The 18,946-nt window shown below is 48.0% G+C and overlaps 1 protein-coding gene across 3 annotated transcripts in view; it reads left to right on the forward strand.

Annotated features, from left to right (window-relative positions):
* The window catches only part of LOC143934576 (uncharacterized), a 152,410-nt gene that overhangs the window by 118,821 nt on the left and 14,643 nt on the right, over positions 1-18,946 (forward strand). For all 3 annotated transcript variants that reach the window (XM_077458317.1, XM_077458314.1, XM_077458316.1), the window contains 4 exons: positions 2,345-2,387; positions 6,203-6,301; positions 10,037-10,242; positions 12,197-12,351. In XM_077458317.1, the coding sequence (XP_077314443.1) occupies positions 2,345-2,387; positions 6,203-6,301; positions 10,037-10,242; positions 12,197-12,351 (503 nt within the window). The remainder of the gene's footprint in view (positions 1-2,344; positions 2,388-6,202; positions 6,302-10,036; positions 10,243-12,196; positions 12,352-18,946) is intronic.

Genomic DNA, 18,946 nt, shown 5'->3' on the forward strand with positions numbered 1-18,946 from the left:
CCAGGGACAGTATGTAAAAATCTGTGTTTTTTTTTTTTACATCTGTCTCTGAAATGTCCCTTACCGACATCCTTTTGGTCTAAAAATCCAGAGATTATAGCTGCCCCACCTCTCCAGTACCTTCTCAGCCAATAGAAACATGTCTGTGTATACTGTGTGATTGTATACTGTGTGTGTGTATACTGTCTGTGTGTGTATACTGTGTGATTGTATACTGTGTGTGTGTGTGTAAATACTGTCTGTGTGTATACTATGTGTGTGTATACTGTCTGTGTGTATACTATGTGTGTGTATACTGTCTGTGTGTATACTATGTGTGTGTATACTGTCTGTGTGTATACTATGTGTGTGTATACTGTCTGTGTGTATACTATGTGTGTGTATACTGTCTGTGTGTATACTATGTGTGTGTATACTGTCTGTGTGTATACTATGTGGCCCCATAATCTCTGATCGTCCAATCGTCTTTAATATTGATTGGACCCTGGGCAAAAAATTTCTTAGGGCCCCCCTCCCCCCATGCAATTTCGCTCTCCACCTTCTCTGAGACATACAATAAATAGCAGCTAGACTTAAAATCAGTTTACTGTATCAGATCAGGCAGCGATTGCGATTGGTTGCCAGAGGTTACAGCATATCATTACTGCTTACTGACTGGTTGCTAGAGGTTACAGCACTCCTTAAGGCTCACTGATTAGTTGCTAGAGGTTACAGCACTCCTTAAAGCGGGATTCCACCCTAAAGTGGAACCTCCGCTGATCGGAACCCCCCCCCCCCCTCCGGTGTCACAATTGACACCTTTCAGGGGGGAGGGGGGTGGAGATACCTGTCAAAGACAGGTATTTACACCCACTTCCGGGCATAGACTCCCACGGGAGTCTACGCCATTTCCTGCCCTGCCGCACTGTCTGCTGGGACACACACGGGTCCCAGTGACAGCGCGGAGATTTCCTATTGCGCGGCTCGCGCATGCGCAGTAGGGAACCGGGAAGTGAAGCCGATTCGCTTTACTTCCTGATTCCCTCACCTCGAATGGCGGCGGCAGCAGCCGAGGGCCGAGCGATCGATCGGCATCGCTGGAACCCGGGACAGGTGAGTGTCCATTTATTAAAAGTCAGCAGCTGTAGTATTTATAGCTGCTGGCTTTTAATATTTTTTTTTGGGGCGGAATCCCTCTTTAAGGCTCACTGATTAGTTGCTAGAGGTTACAGCACATTTCTGCTTATTGATTGGCTGCTAGAGATTCCTGTACAGTAATACTGCTCACTGGTTGCTATAGGTTACAGCACATCTTCTCCTCACTGGAGGGGGGCATGATATACCTATGAATGCTGCCTTCATTTACATATCAATGTAGTTGGCCTCAGCTATTTACATATGAATGCCAGTATTTACATGTAAACGCAGGGTCTGCAGGTGAGTCATCTGTACACCACAATAGGGCAGAGCTGGGCAGCATTAGTAGCAGCACTTCAAACTGAGATATCGGGACACAGCACAGGACTAAAACTTCCAAGGGACAAGGGATGTAAACTGGGATAATTGGCAAGTATGAGGCAGCTGCTTTGGGCCCCACAACAATGACAGGGCCCAGGGCAGCTGCCCCTTTTGCCCTGCCTTAAAGACGGCCCTGGGGGGGGCCCATAATCTCCTATTGCCCGAGGGCCCCATAATCTCCTATTGCCCGGGCGCCCCATGAGTTGTCAGTCTGCCCCTGCACTCAGCCGATCCGGTGGTACCGTATGAGTGTTGATCCAGGTTGCTTCCTTCAACTAAGCCTCCAGGCTCCTTCAGAGAAGCAAGCCTTGCGCACGGCCTTCTCCTGAAAGAGTCCTCCCCTGGGGTTCTTCAGTTGCTGGGCCTCTCCCTCCAGATGAGACGGCACCGGACCACCCTTGGATCAGTAGGCCCCCGAAATCCACACGGGCCTGTCCCTGCAGTTGCCTTGCCTCGGGCCAGCCGGCCCCCGAGACTCGGGATGCATGATTCCGCACCCCAGGCCAGGAGGGCCACCAGAACCGAACAGACAGAAAAGAAAAGATGGAACCCCGAACCACATGGCATCCTTACCTTAAACACCACCCCCCAGAATGCACAGTGGGAGACCACTCCCACTGGGCTGGTTCAGAGAGAATAGTGGCATTCAATACACCCGTGTGTGTATGAGTATAACATTTTATTTGACAGTGTTTCTAATTCACACAAAGAATACATACTGATGAAAGTGTAAAAGGTTGGCGGGATGGTCAGGTGTCCACTAATTCTATGTAATGGTCATGAAAGTTTATGTAAAAAGTACAATACTCTTATGCATTCTTTTCATATATGATGTGTTTGATTACAGAATTGCACTGAGGGTAACCTACCTATCGTCTCTACAAACACAAGTAAGTCCCGGTAACCTCTGTTTTGTATGAAATCTGTTGTGTAACAGCAATTCCATGTAATGGGGATGATGACACTTTGAATTTGTTTCCTGTGGTTGCGGTGCTGTACCCCGACACATTAGACGGTGCACAACTTAGATCATCTTATCATTTTTATATTCAAATTGATATAAATAAAGTGTAAAAATGTAACTGTACCCAGAATATTTTTTACTTCACAATATGGGAGGGTTAGAGCCTTGGGGCGCTGCTACTATTGTAAAAGATTTGGGGCACCTAATGCGACGCTCGTACCCAAATTGCGGCGGTTCGGTCAAATTGCATTAAAAGCGGGAGGAGCTCTAAGAGGCCCGGATACATAAAACCCAAACCTTCATGTACCCATATAATATGCTCGTTGTTGCTGTTCCACGAGTGAGAGTTTCACAGACATGCATAAACCTCAGCACCTTCATTTTTTTTTAATAAACAACTTGCAATAAATAAATGCTTTTCTTCAGACAGAATACGGACAGAGGTCAAATTAGAACTTCATTAAAAATAGTCAAGGACTCGGATCACTCCCCTCTAGTTCTTAGCATGACTCCCACCCAGTCCTCTAAGCGATTTACCTGGAGAGTCAAAATAGCAAGGAACAGGTTATTAGCCCACACCTGCTGGGAGTATGCAATGCAAAGAGTGCAGGGGTCAGGTGTACATAACACACACAGTGCAGGGGTCAGGTGTACATAACACACACAGTGCAGGGGTCAGGTGTATATAACACACACAGTGCAGGGGTCAGGTGTACATAACACACACAGTGCAGGGGTCAGGTGTATATAACACACACAGTGCAGGGGTCAGGTGTACATAACACACACACAGTGCAGGGGTCAGGTGTATATAACACAAAGAGGGCAGGGTTGAGGTGTGCATAACACAAAGAACGCAGGGGTCAGGAGTGCACAAAATGCAGGGGTTAAGCATGTGTAACCTTCAAGGGCCAGGTGTATAATGCACAGAGCTCAGTGGTCAGGAGCACAAAATGAAGAGAGTCCAGGAGTCAGCAAGCAATATGTTCATTTACTTTCCCCTCTCAGCTACAACCCCCCCCCCCCCCAAAAAAAAACCCATAAAACACAAATCTACATGCTCTGCACCCCCAAGCACAAATTCCCCCTGAAAGCCAAATTTCTTCCCAAACAAAAATGCTAAATCACCCACTTCCTCCAAGTACCCCCCCCCCCAATTCCATCAACAAGCACAACAAATTACCTCTCTCCTCAAATTCCTCCTCCCAGCACAAATTCACATCCTCCTGATCACAAATACCCTGACCAAAACAACCCCTCAGAAAAACAAAAATTCCCCCTCCCAGCACAACCCCCCCCCCCCCCTAAAAAATCCCCTCAGCACAAATACTCCCCCCTCCCCCCTCCCACCATACCCCCCCCCCCCCCCCCCAGAACAAATCCTTTTTCTCCCTACTATAAAATCCTCCTTTCAGCACAATCCCCCCCCCCACACCCAAATACTCCTCCAACACAACATCCTCTCCCCATACCCCTCCCAGCACAAAATCCTTAACAAATCTATGGCGATGACCACATTCTTTCCATGACCCTGGTAGGCTGGCTTATGAGGTCGCTACAGTATCTCATAAAAGTGAGTATAAGCCTCACATTTGTGTAAATCTTTTCTTCTCTCTCTTTTCATGTGACAACACTGAAGAAATGACACTTGTCTACAATGTAAAGTAGTGAGTGTACAGCTTGTATAACAGTGTAAATTTCCTGTGCCCTCAAAATAACTCAACACACAGCCATTAATGTCTAAACCTCTGGCAACAAAAGTCAGTACACCCCTAAGTGAAAATCTCCAAATTGGGCCCAAAGTGTCAATATTTTGTGTGGCCGCCATTATTTTCCAGCACTGCCTTCACCCTCTTGGGCATGGAGGTCACCAGAGCTTCACAGGTCACCATTGGAGTCCTCTTCCCCTCCCCCATGATGACATCACAGAGCTGGTGGATGTTGGAGACCTTGCGCTCCTCCACCTTCCATGTGAGGATGCCCCACAGATCATCAATAGGGTTTAGGTCTGGAGACATGCTTGGCCAGTCCATCACCTTTACCCTCAGCTTCTTTAGCAAGGCAGTGGTGGTGTTGGAGGTGTGTTTGGGGTGGTTATCATGTTGGAATACTGCCCTGCGGCCCAGTATCCAAAGGGAGGGGATCATGCTCTGCTTCAGTATGTCACAGTACATGTTGGCATTCATGGTCCCCTCAATGATCTGTAGCCCCCCAGTGCCGGCAGCACTCATGCAGCCCCAGACCATGACACCCCCACCACCATGCCTGACTGTAGACAAGACACACTTGTCTTTGTATGCCTCACCATTCTGGGCTGGCCTATGAGGCTGCCCTGTCCATTCTGGGCTGGCCTATGAGGCTGCCCTGTCCATGGTAGGCTGGCCTATGAGGCTGCCCTGTCCATTCTGGGCTGGCCTATGAGGATGCCCTGTCCATGGTAGGCTGGCCTATGAGGCTGCCCTGTCCATTCTGGGCTGGCCTATGAGGCTGCCCTGTCCATGGTAGGCTGGCCTATGAGGCTGCCCTGTCCATTCTGGGCTGGCCTATGAGGATGCCCTGTCCATGGTAGGCTGGCCTATGAGGCTGCCCTGTCCATTCTGGGCTGGCCTATGAGGCTGCCCTGTCCATGGTAGGCTGGCCTATGAGGCTGCCCTGTCCATTCTGGGCTGGCCTATGAGGCTTCCCTGTCCATGGTAGGCTGGCCTATGAGGCTTCCCTGTCCATGGTAGGCTGGGCTATGAGGCTGCCCTGGCCATGGTAGGCTGGCCTAAGAGGCTGCCCTGTCCATGGTAGGCTGGCCTACGAGGCTGCCCTGTCCATGGTAGGCTGGCCTAAGAGGCTGCCCTGTCCATGGTAGGCTGGCCTACGAGGCTGCCCTGTCCATGGTAGGCTGGCCTACGAGGCTGCCCTGTCCATGGTAGGCTGGCCTAGGAGGCTGCCCTGTCCATGGTAGGCTGGCCTAGGAGGCTGCCCGGTCCATGGTAGGCTGGCCTACGAGGCTGCCCTGTCCATGGTAGGCTGGCCTATGAGGCTGCTCGGTCCATGGTAGGCTGGCTTATGAGGTTGCCCTGTCCATGGTAGGCTGGCCTATGATGTTGCCCTGTCCCTGGTAGGTTGGCCTATGAGGTTGCCCTGTCCCTGGTAGGCTGGCCTATGAGGCTGCCCTGTCCCTGGTAGGCTGGCCTATGAGGCTGCCCTGTCCCTGGTAGGCTGGCCTATGACGTTGCCATGACCCAGGCAGGGTATCACTCAGGTTGCCTCATGTTTTTTTGACAGTGACTTTGGCAGAATGTCCCAATTGCTTACCAGTGTCTCTGGAAGACATATATAAATGTCATATACACTTAAATGCTTACACACCCTGTATATATCACCACTCTGATTGGTTAGTATGTTGAGCCACGGGTCACGGCTGATCACTGAGATCTTTGGGGGTCTCCTCTGTGCACAGGGAATCTGAGTGGGTCCATACCAATGATATGGGTATGGTGGAGGGGTATGGGGCGGGGGGGGGGGGGAGGTGTGTAAGATTGGATATTGTGATTGGCTCAGTGCTGTCATATGGAGGCAGGCATGTATATAATGTTAGTACTGTATATACTGTATGTAGGTCACTAATACTTTTATACTAAACATTGGTTCTCAGTTTTCCATTGCTGCCAACACCAGAATACCAATCAATATTTAAATCATGTAATATATCCCAGATAATCAATTGTATTCCCTTTTCTGTATCTTCAGCATCTGTAATCTGTACAAATGGAACCTGCGCCGGTGATGAGTATTGTGATAGCAGCGGCACCGCCTGCCAGTGTAATTCCACCATCTACCACTATACAGGTATAGTGTGTTATAATCCATAATGACACTTCACCTTCCTACATACTCTACAGTATATGAATGGCTGTATAATGAGCACAAATCTAAAATCTTACACGCATTATAATATACACTATATTACCAAAAGTATTGGGACGCTTGCCTTTACTCGCACATGAACTTTAATGGCATCCCAGTCTTAGTCCGGAGGGTTCAATATTGAGTTAGCCCTTTACCGCTATAACAGCTTCACCTCTTCTGGGAAGGCCGTCCACAAGGTTTAGGAGGGTGTCTATGGGAATGTATCTTCATTCTTCTAGAAGAGCATTTGTGAGGTCAGGCACTGATGTTGGATGAGAAGGCCTGGCTCCTTCCATTGCTGGGAGGACGTCATATCATATCCTTCCGTGATCGTGCTTCTCGCGCGCCACCCCTGTGGCATGCATCGGCAGGCATCTGTGATCACTGTGTCCTTGGAACACAGATCATGGTAGAGCGCCAATCACAGAGCTGATCACAGTGTATAATGGATTTCCAGGTTATCGGTAATTCCTCAAGTCATGCATGATAGCGCATGTGGAGAGGAGAGCCGATGGTGTACAAATCCACACAGGGGACATCTACAGCGATAACCAGGGCACTGATCATCAGTGTAGCCCCAACAGTGCTGCCAATCAGTGCCACCTATCATTGCAGCCCCATCAATGACACTTAATCAGTGCCCATCAGGGCAGCATCATCAGCGCATATCAGTGAAGGAGGAAAAATTACTCATTTACAAAATGTTATAACAGAAGCTAAGAAAACCTTTTTTATTTTAATTTTTTCTGCCTTTTTTCTTTTATTTAGAAAATAATAAAAAACAAACCCAGCGGTGATTAAATACCAGCAAAAGAAAGCTCTGTCTGTCTAAAAAAAAAATAAAAAAAAAATTAAAATGTCAAATAGTTTCCAGTGTTGCATGACAGCGTAATTGTCATTCAAAGTGTGGCGGCTGTGAAAGCTGAATATTGGTCTGGGCAGGAAGGGGGTGAAAGTGCCCGGTATTGAAGGGGTTGCTCACCACTGGGGTTTTTTTTTTTTTTTTTGCTAAACAAATGAAAAAAGACAGAAAATTTGGAAAAAAATAACGTTTTTCTTTGTTTCTGTTATAAAAGTTTCTAAATAAGTAATTATTCTCCTTCACTGATGAGGCTGCACTGATAGGCGTTACTGATATACAGCACTAATGGGCACTGATAGGTGGTATTGATGAGGAGGCACTGATAGGAAGTATTGATGAGGAGGCACCAACATACGGCACTAATGGGCACTGATAGGTGGTATTGATGAGGAGGCACCAACATACGGCACTAATGGGCACTGATAGGTGGTATTGATGAGGAGGCACCAATATACGGCACTAATGGGCACTGATAGGTGGTATTGATGAGGAGGCACCAATATACGGCACTAATGGGCACTGATAGGTGGTATTGATGAGGAGGCACCAATATACGGCACTAATGGGCACTGATAGGTGGTATTGATGAGGAGGCACTAATGGGCACTGATAGGTGGTATTGATTAGGAGGCACCAATATAAGGCACTAATGGGCACTGATAGGTGGTATTGATGAGGAGGCACCAATATACGGCACTAATGGGCACTGATAGGTGGTATTGATGAGGAGGCACCAATATACGGCACTAATGGGCACTGATAGGTGGTATTGATGAGGAGGCACTAATGGGCACTGATAGGTGGTATTGATTAGGAGGCACCAATATAAGGCACTAATGGGCACTGATAGGAAGTATTGATGAGGAGGCACCAATATACGGCACTAATGGGCACTGATAGGTGGTATTGATGAGGAGGCACCAATATACGGCACTAATGGGCACTGATAGGAAGTATTGATGAGGAGGCACCAATATAAGGCACTGATAGGAAGTATTGATGAGGAGGCACCAATATACGGCACTAATGGGCACTGATAGGTGGGATTGATTAGGAGGCACCAATATACGGCACTGCTAGGCAATATTGATGAGGAGGCACCAATATATGGCACTAATGGGCACTGATAGACTGTATTGATGAGGAGGCACCAATATGCAGCACTAATGGGCACTGATAGGTGGTATTGATCAGGAGGCACCAATATGCAGTACTGATGGGCACTGATGAGGAGGCACTAATATGCAGCACTAATGGGCACTGATGGGCGACATTGATGTGTACGGATAGGTGGCACTGATAGACGACACTGGTAGGCACGACTAATGAAGAGGCACTGACAAGTATCACTGATGGCCACTGAAAGGCAGCACTGATGGGCATCACAGGTGGGCACTGGTGGACATTGTTGATGGGGCTGCAGTGATAATCATTGCATTGAATATATCAGTGCAGATCCCCCTGTCAGGAAAGCCACATGTTGGCTGTCCTCTCCTCACTGTCAGTGTGCGGAGAGAACTGGAGACAACCGGCACTTCCTAGTTACGCTATGATTGGGTACAGCTGAGCTGATTACACAGTAAAGAGCCTATGTCATAGGCTCTTAACCGTGATCGGCGTTTCGGTGTGCCCGAGCCATACCCCACCCTACTGATCACCGTGCTGGCTGTGCGCCCCCTTCAGGCACACGAGCAGCATATTTTGAAGACCGTCATATGACGTTCCAGTCAGAACAGGAAAGCCACCGCCCCAGCCGTCATTCTGCTATAGACCGGGCGGTGTGGTTAAAAACCACCAGAAGAAAGCTCCATCTGTCTCCAAAAAAATGATAAAAATTTAATTTGGGCACAACATTGTATTCAAAGTGTGACAGCACCGAAAAATGAAACAAAAAAGAAAAAAAAAAGAAAGAAAAGGAGGGCGCACCGACCTAGTGCATTACCACTAATACAGCTTTATTCAATAGAACACGTAGCAAAATATATACTCATAAACAAGTATTGATAGAAGGCATAATCAATAAAGAAGGGTCAACTTTTCCGAACATCGACAAGCGATGCCCCCAAAAATCTGACGCGTTTCAGGGGATAACCCCTTTTCTCAGAGCCTAAACGGGCAAACACTGAAAATTGGCCTGGGTGGGCAGAAAGGGGGTGAAAGTGCCCGCTATTGAAGTGGTTAAGTAAAACAATTAAAATAAAAAAGTATAAAGATTATATAAAAAAAAAAAGTTGAAAAAAATATTTTAAAGCACCCCCCCCCCCCCCCCCCCCTACACAACCCTTTTAAAACAGGCAGTGTAGGGCGAGTACAGGTATATAAATATTGATCACCGCAAATGTCGGACTGAGAGCAATAATTGTACCGCCATCATTTACATTAAATTCTAAAGTGAAAACCTGTAAAGGCTTTTAAAGTGTTGCCAGTGGGGAATTTTGGGTCACAATGTTTTTTTTTTTTTTTTTTGGCAAAATTTTGAGACTTGACATCTTCGCTATCTATTTACTCAACGCAACAAAATCCTTTTTATTTTACCAACAATTGTGTAAAACATTGTGTTTGTTGTCACTAAAATTAATTTTACTGTATTTTTCCCCAAAAATATGCGTCTGATAAATAGCTGTGCAAATATAATGTGACATAAAAAATTGCAACCATTTTATTTTAAGTACAATTTTAAGTGCAACCATTTTATTCTCCAGGGTCTCTGCTTTTAGAAATATATATTTTCTTGCAGGGTTTACCGTCATTTCTAGCAAAAAATGTTAATTTGTTTTTTATTTTTGTTTTGTTTTTTTGTTTTGTTTTATCAGAAAATCCAGCTCCAACAGTTGATTGCAATGGAGGAAAGCTTCATGTATTCATATCCAAATGTTTGCTGGAAAGAAATGGTTATACCACCTCGAGTATAAGTCTGCAAAGTTCCTCGTGCTTGGCTGATAGAGAGATTGTGAACGGCACGGCGCAGATGACTTTCCACCGACCTTTGATGAACAACGACTGCGGTGATATTGTGGAAGTAAGTCTCAGCTACACGGCTCGGCTATGTATTATAGGAGACCATTGGCACAGGGGAGGTATAAAGATGTAGCACCTTCCTAGTTGGGTTGGTAGGTAAATCTACTTTTTTGGCTCCTTCCGTAATCAAGGGAGCGGAGATTGTTTGGTTTGGTCTGTTCAGGGTTTCACAGGTTGATTGCTTCCTCCTGCCTCTAGAAGACGCTTCTACATCTTAAGCCCCGTACACACGATCGGAAATCCCGCCAGCAAAAGTCCGATGAGAGCTTTTGGTTGGAAAATGCGACTATGTGTACGCTCCATCGGACTTTTGCTGGTGGAATTTCCACCAGCAAATGATTGAGAGCAGGTTCTCTATTTTTCCGATGGAAAAAGTTCAGATCGGAAATTCTGATCGTCTGTAGCAATTCCGATGTGCAAAATTCTTACGCATGCTCGGAAACAATCCGACGCATGCTCGGAAGCATTGAACTTCATTTTCCTGGCTCGTCGTAGTGTTGTACATCACCGCGTTCTTGACGGTCGAAAGTTCTGAGAAATTTTGTGTGACCCGTGTGTGTGCAAGCCAAGCGGAATTCCGTCAGAAAAACCATCCAAGATTTTTCCAACGAAAGCTCTGATCATGTGTACGCGGCATATGGGAGGGAGAATTCAAATAGCCAGCCTAAATATTGATCAGGGCCTAGCCAATCGCTGAGAAGGTGCACCCAGAAAGCGGCTGGGCGGCTGATATAGTCCGAAGCCCTGGAGAGATTGTCTTTTCCCTGCCCGGGGGTGGGGGGGGGGGGGGGGCTGTTGCCCCTGAGGCAGCTAAAGGACTAGGTTGCTGTTCTGCAAGGTTTTGGGAGCTGCAATGCTGGAACGTAGAAGCAGCCTGGATCTGACTACAAGCTTTCTTCAAGGGATCTGGTCTGGAGAAGTATTGCTTTTCTCATTGAGCGGAAACTGGAGGAAGCTTGAAGGAGACCTAGCCAATCCCTGAGAAGGTGCACCCAGAAAGTGGCTGTGCAGCTGATATAGTCCCGGAGGGATTTTTTTTCCCCAGGAAAGAGTTCCCAGCCCCCCCCCCCCCCCCCCCCCCCGTGGGGGGGGGCTGTTGCCCCTGAGGCAGCTAAAGGACTAGGTTACTGTTCTGCAAGAAAATAAAAAGATAGAATAGAAAAGAATAGAATAGAAAAGAATAAAGAGTAAAACAGAACAAAATAGAATAGAAATGAAAGGAATAGAATAAAAAATAGATTAGACTAAAATAGAAAGACTATAACCATCTTTTGAAATTTCAAATAGAATAAATTAGAATTTGAATACAATAGTAAAGAAAAGAGTAGAAGAAAATATGGAATAGAAAAAATAAAATGGAAAAGAATATAACCTTCTCCTGAAATTCAAATGATAGAATATAAAAGAATAGACCAGAAAAAAAATAGAATAGAAAAAATAATAGAATTCAATGGAATATAAAAAATATAACCATCTTCCAAAATTAGAATTTCAAATCAAATACATTTTTGATTTTGAATGGAATTCGATTTGAATGCTATTCAAATGCAATTCAAATGGAATTCAGTTCGAATTCAAATTTGAATCAGTTTGAATTTTCCGAATTTGCCTGAACTGAACTCAATTCGAGCGAATTTGGAAAATTCAAATCGATTCAAATAAACAAAGCAAATTCCGAAAACAAATACAAATTTTTTAGTTCTGCACATGCCTACTGGCAGGGGACGGGCTTTTCTATTCAGGCTGTGGCTTCTTTCTAAAGAAATTGAACTGCAAGACTTTGAACAGGTTTGGTGCTTTGATGCCCCTGAAATGTATTTAGCTGATTTAAACTGAAAGATGAGCTTAAAAAAAAAAAAAGTGCTTTTTTAAAGAATTTCTAACAAACAGAAAAAAAATGTGTATAATATATATATATATATTTATATTCTATCTTACTCTTGATTTCTCCACAGCTAAATACGACCCATGTCACGTACCGGAACACGCTGAATATTTTCGCCGTCACGACTCCACTTCAAACGCGAGAAGATTTTGCTGTGAATATTTCCTGCACTTACCCGCTGAGATTAAATGTTCCGCCTAATGCAACGCTGAATCCGATACTTGGGTAATGACTGGGAATGGGTGAAATGGGAAGTTTTCTATGGTTTTTAAAATTTTTGCAAAAAAATTGAAAGATTTTGGCAAAATGTTGCTATTTTTGGTGAAGTACGTTGAATCTGGAAAGAATTCACAGCGCTTCACTTTTTCCACACTTTATTATGTTACAGCCATATTCCAAAATGGATTAAATGAATTATTTTCCTCAAAATTCTACAATACCTATTTTCGGGCAGTTTTTCCCATTCTTCTTTGTAGGACCTCTCAAGATCCTCCATCAGGTTGGATGGGGAGCGTCGGTGCACAGCCATTTTTCAGATCTCTCAGAGATGTTCATTCAGCTCTGGGCTCTGGTTGGGCCACTCAAGGACATTCACAGAGTTGTCCCGTAGCCACTCCTTTATTGTGGCTGTGTGCTTAGGGTCGTTGTCCTGTTGGAAGATGAACCTTCACCCCAGTCTGAGGTCCAGAGTGCTCTGGAGCAGGTTTTCATCAAGGATGTCTCTGTATATTGCTGCATTCATCTTTTCCTCCATCCTGACTAGTCTCCCATTTCCTGCCACTGAAAAACATCCCCACAGCATGATGCTGCCACCACCATGCTTCACAGTAGGGATGGTGTTGGCCAGGTGATGAGCGGTGCCTCCTAACATGACGCTTGCCATTCGTGCCAAAGAGTTCAATCTTTGTTTTATCAGACCAGAGAATTTTGTTTCTCATGGTCTGAGAGTCCTTCAGGTGCTTTTTGGCAAACTCCAGGTGGGCTGTCATTTGCCTTTTACCGATGAGTGGCTTCTGTCTGGCCCCTCTACCATACAGGCCTGATTGGTGGAGTGCTGCAGAGATGGTTGTTCTTCTGGAAGGTTCTCTTCTCTCCACAGAGAAACGTTGGAGCTCTGTCAGAGTGACATTCGGGTTCTTGGTTACCTCCCAGACTAAGGCCCTTCTCCCCCGATTGCTCAGTTTGGCCGGGCGGCCCGCTCTAGGAAGAGTCCTGGTGGTTCCAAACATCTTCCATTTACAGATGATGGAGACCACTGTGCTCATCGGGACCTTCAATGCTGCAGAAATGTTTCTGTACCCTTCCCCCGATCTGTGCCTCCATACAATCCTGTCTCGGAGGTCTACAGACAATTCCTTGGTCTTCATGGCTTGGTTTGTGCTCTGACATGCACTGTTACCTGTGGGACCTTCTATAGACAGATGTTCTTGTACTAAAGCTTTAAGGCTCGGATCGCACTGCTGCAACCCAATTGTCATGTGATTTCCAGTGCTACTCTGTAGTGCGATTTGCTTGCAACTTGGATGCGACTTTGAAGTTGCATCAGCATTAGATCAAAAGCATTCCTGAAAGACTTTGATGATACCAATGTGGCGGGGCCGGTGCTGGACTATTTTGCGGCCTGGGCAAGACCATCTACGGGCAATACCACAACCTGAACAGTTCCGATCTTTGTTCTTAGAGGCACATCACTACCTTTGGACGCACCTGTGTTTAGACCATGAACAGTAAAGTATTTTCATATCCTTGTAAGCTATCACTTACCTCTATAGCTGCGTGTTCCGTGAAGTACTTCATCTTTAAAGGTCACAACAGAGACTCTGAAGTCGGATTCCAGTCCTTCATTCAACCGTTTGTAGTGTCTACTGTTTGTTTTCATTAGAGGGCTGACAGCCTGTCAAAATCCTGCTGCCAGACAATAGGAGAAAAGAGCCCGGATTTAATTGCTTCTGTTGTGAACTTTGAAGATTCATTTCTCCACAATGCCCATAACTACAGAGGTGAATAAGGGTGTCTTTTCTAACCACTTCCCACCGTATAGTAAAATGACGGAGGAGCGGTGTGGCTCTTGTTCTGTGACAACGTCATATGACGGAGCCCATTTTAGCCAAAATCGCGCTCCTGCGGGGGAAGTACGGTGCGGCGAACGCAGGTGTGCCATGTTCCTGGGACACGGTGTGACCCCCGATCTTGGCAAATCCCATCACAGCTGATCACATGTATACAAGGAAGTGCCATTTATCGGTTCCCCTCGCCTCACACTGACAGAGTGAGCGGTGAGGAGAGCCGATCAGCGGCATCTCCTCACAGGGGAAACCTGTATAGGTAATCAGAGCACTGATCATCAGTGCTGCCCCAACAGTGCCCGTCAGTGACACCAATCACTGCCTATCAGTGCCACCCATCATTGCCCATCAGTGCCGCCAATTAGCGCCCATCAGTAACGCCTATCATTGCCCATAACTGCTGCCTATTAGTGCCCATCAGTTCTTATCAGTGTCACCCATCAGTGCTACCCATCATTACCCATCAGTGCCACCTATCATTGCCCATAAGTGTGGCCTAGCAGTGCCACCTATCATTGCCACCTATCAGTGCCTGCCTATCAGTGCCACCCATCATTGCCACCTATCAGTGTCTTCCCATCAGTACCACCTATCAGTGCCCATCAGTGCTGCATATTAGTGTCACTTATCAGTGCTGCATATTAGTGCCCCCTCATCGGCGCCCTTCAGTGTCGCCCCATCACTGAAGGAGAAAAATTACTTATTTACAAACTTTTATGACAGAAAACTTTTATTTTTTTCGAAATTTTTGTTCTTTTTCCATTTTTTTTTAAAACTAAAAAACAAAAACAGCAGTGATTAAATACCACCAAAAAAATCTCTGCGTGAAGAAAATGATAATGTCATGTGTGTACAGTGTCACATGACGGTGCAATTGTCATTCAAACTGCGACAGCGCTGGAAGTTGAAAATTGGTCTGGGCAGGAGGGGGGGGGGGGGGGGGGGTATAAGTGCCCGGTATTGAAGGGGTTAAAATAATTAATAATAACAGCTTGTTTAGGAATTTAGAAGTTTAAATTTAGTTTCCAAAAGTCAGAGGGTTCATGTACAAATCCTCCCTCCCCATGTATACCCGATCTATATATTCACACTATCCTAATATTTCATCCGTGTATAAAAGACATTGATTTTCATGCTTTGGCATATCCCCCATCCCCCACACCATTACACCCCCACCATCAGCCTGAACCGGTGATACCCCATCCCCCACACCATTACACCCCCACCACCAGCCTGAACCGGTGATACCCCATCCCCCACACCATTACACCCCCACCACCAGCCTGAACCGGTGATACCCCATCCCCCACACCATTACACCCCCACCACCAGCCTGAACCGGTGATACCCCATCCCCCACACCATTACACCCCCACCACCAGCCTGAACCGGTGATATCCCATCCCCCACACCATTACACCCCCACCACCAGCCTGAACCGGTGATATCCCATCCCCCACACCATTACACCCCCACCACCAGCCTGAACCGGTGATATCCCATCCCCCACACCATTACACCCCCACCACCAGCCTGAACCGGTGATACCCCATCCCCCACACCATTACACCCCCACCACCAGCCTGAACCGGTGATATCCCATCCCCCACACCATTACACCCCCACCACCAGCCTGAACCAGTGATATCCCATCCCCCACACCATTACACCCCCACCACCAGCCTGAACCGGTGATACCCCATCCGCCACACCATTACACCCCCCACCACCAGCCTGAACCAGTGATATCCCATCCCCCACACCATTACACCCCCACCACCAGCCTGAACCGGTGATACAAGGCAGGATGGATCCATGCGCCAGATTCTGACCCCACCATCTGAATGTCGGAGCTGAAATCCAGACTCATCAGACCAGGCCACGTTTTTCCAATCTTCTATTGTCCAATGTTGGTGATCCTGTGCCAATTGTAGCCTCAGTTTCCTGTTCTTAGCTGACAGGAGTGACACCCGGTGTGGTCTTCTGCTGCTGTAGCCCATCTGCTTCAAGGTTGGATGTGTTGTGCTTTCAGAGATGGTATTCTGCATACCTTGGATATAACGAGAGGTTATTGGAGTTCCTGTTGTCTTTCTATAATCTGGAACCAGTCTGCCCATTCTCCTCTGACATCAACAAGGCATTTTCCTTCCACACAACTGCCGCTCACTGGATATTTTCTCTTTTTCCCACCATTCTCTGTAATCCTGAGAGATGGTTGTGTGTGAAAATCCCAGAAATACTCAGACCGGCCCGTCTGCCACCAACAACCATGCCACGTTCAAAGTCACCGAGATCCCCTTTCTTCCCCCATTCTGATGCTTGAACTTCAGCAAGTCGTCTTCACCACCCCTAGATGCCTCAATGCATTGAGTTTCTGCCCTGTGATTGGCTGATTAGCAATTTATGTTACCGACCAATTGAACAGGTGTACCTAATAAAGTGTTCACTGAGAGCCCATTCACACAGGGGCAACTCCTGATCCGACTTCAGGTCGCCCCTAGTCGCCCCTAGTCGCCTCAGGTCGGACAACATTTAAAAAGCAATGTAAGTGAATGAGAGCCGTCTTAATGCACACTACTGAAGTCGCTCCGACTTCAGAAAAGGTTCCTGTACTACTTCTATCCGACTTGTAGGCGACCGGTACCCATTGATTTCAATGGAGATCGCCTCCAAGTCGCATCTCCGTCTATACGGAGGCGACTTTGACAGAATTATTAGCTCTGAAGGGGGAACGCCACGGCAAATTTCTGAAAAAAAATTGGCGTGGGTTCCCCCTCCGAGAGCATACCAGGCCCTTAGGTCTGGTATGGATTCCAAGGGGAACCCCCTACGCCGAAAAAACGGCGTGGGGGTCCCCCCCAGATCCACACCAGACCCTTATCCGAGCACGCTACCCGGCCGGCCAGGAAAGGGGGTGGGGACGAGCGGGCGCCCCCCCCCCCCCTCCTGAGCCGTACCAGGCCGCGTGCCCTCAACATGGGGGGGTGCCTTGGGGGAGGGGGGGCGTGCGGCCCCCCCACCCCAAAGCACCTTGTCCCCATGTCGATGAGGACAAGGGCCTCTTCCCGACAACCCTGGCCGTTGGTTGTCGGGGTCTGCGGGCGGGGGGCTTATCGGAAACCGGGAGCCCCCTTTAATAAGGGGGCCCCCGGATACCGGCCCCCCACCCTATGTGAATGAGTATGGGGTACAATGTACCCCTACCCATTCACCTGTGGGAAAAAAAGTACAAAAAAAAACACAACACAGGGAAAAAATATTTTATTGCACAGCTCCGGGGGTCTTCCGTCTTCGGGGGTCTTCTCGCCGGACTCCTCCGCTATCTTCTTGTAGCTCTTTTGCTAGCGGAGGAGTCCGGCTTTCTTCCTCCCCGCCGCCGGCCTCTTCTCCCAACTTCGGGGGTCTTGTCCCCCTCTTCGGTTCTTCTGCCGGGCCACCGCGCCTTCTTATAGCTCTTTTGCAGGCGGTGGCCCGGTCTTGTGTCGCCGCCGCCGCCTTCCGTTCTTCTTCTTCTTCTTCTTCTCCTTCTTCTCCAGGAGATGTTGACACGACGCTCTCTCCGGCCACAATGCCAGGGACGCGCTCCGCTGCCACTTATATAGGGACAATGGGGCGGTGTCACATGGGTTGATGTCACATGGGTTGGTCACATGGGTTGATGTCACATGGTGACCCCGCCCCCTTACCATGTGACATCAACCCATGTGACACCGCCCCATTGTCCCTATATAAGTGGCAGCGGAGCGCTTCCCTGGCATTGTGGCCGGAGAGAGCGTCGTGTCAACATCTCCTGGAGAAGAAGAAGAAGAACGGAAGGCGGCGGCGACAGAAGACCGGGCCACCACCTGTAAAAGAGCTATAAGAAGGCGCGGTGGCCCGGCAGAAGAACCGAAGAGGGGGACAAGACCCCCGAAGTCGGGAGAAGAGGCCGGCGGCGGGGAGGAAGAAAGCCGGACTCCTCCGCTAGCAAAAGAGCTACAAGAAGATAGCGGAGGAGTCCGGCGAGAAGACCCCCGAAGACGGAAGACCCCCGGAGCTGTGCAATAAAATATTTTTTCCCTGTGTTGTGTTTTTTTTTTGTACTTTTTTTCCACAGGTGAATGGGTAGGGGTACATTGTACCCCATACTCATTCACATAGGGTGGGGGGCCGGTATCCAGGGGCCCCCTTATTAAAGGGGGCTCCCGGATTCCGATAAGCCCCCCGCCCGCAGACCCCGACAACCAACGGCCAGGGTTGTCGGGAAGAGGCCCTTGTCCTCATCGACATGGGGACAAGGTGCTTTGGGGTGGGGGGGCCGCACGCCCCCCCTCCCCCAAGGCACCCCCCCATGTTGAGGGCACGCGGCCTGGTACGGCTCAGGAGGGGGGGGGGCGCCCGCTCGTCCCCACCCCCTTTCCTGGCCGGCCGGGTAGCGTGCTCGGATAAGGGTCTGGTGTGGATCTGGGGGGGACCCCCACGCCGTTTTTTCGGCGTAGGGGGTTCCCCTTGGAATCCATACCAGACCTAAGGGCCTGGTATGCTCTCGGAGGGGGAACCCACACCAAATTTTTTTCAGAAATTTGCCGTGGAGTTCCCCCTTGAGCTCATTCTCTGCTTGGCCTCGGCAAAAGTCGCCTGGCCTGGGGCGACTTGTAAGTCGTCCCAAGTCGGGCTTGAAGTCATCACAAGTCGTTTTGAAGTCGTCCCAAGTCGCGCTGTGATCTTAACTCAAGTCGTGTCCAAGTTGCCTGACTCAAGTCGCCTACAAGTCG

The sequence above is a fragment of the Lithobates pipiens genome, unplaced genomic scaffold (assembly GCF_037356315.1).
Source record: "Lithobates pipiens isolate NorthernLeopardFrog02 unplaced genomic scaffold, aLitPip1_a1.2 Scaffold_27, whole genome shotgun sequence".
NCBI classification, from domain to species: domain Eukaryota; kingdom Metazoa; phylum Chordata; class Amphibia; order Anura; family Ranidae; genus Lithobates; species Lithobates pipiens.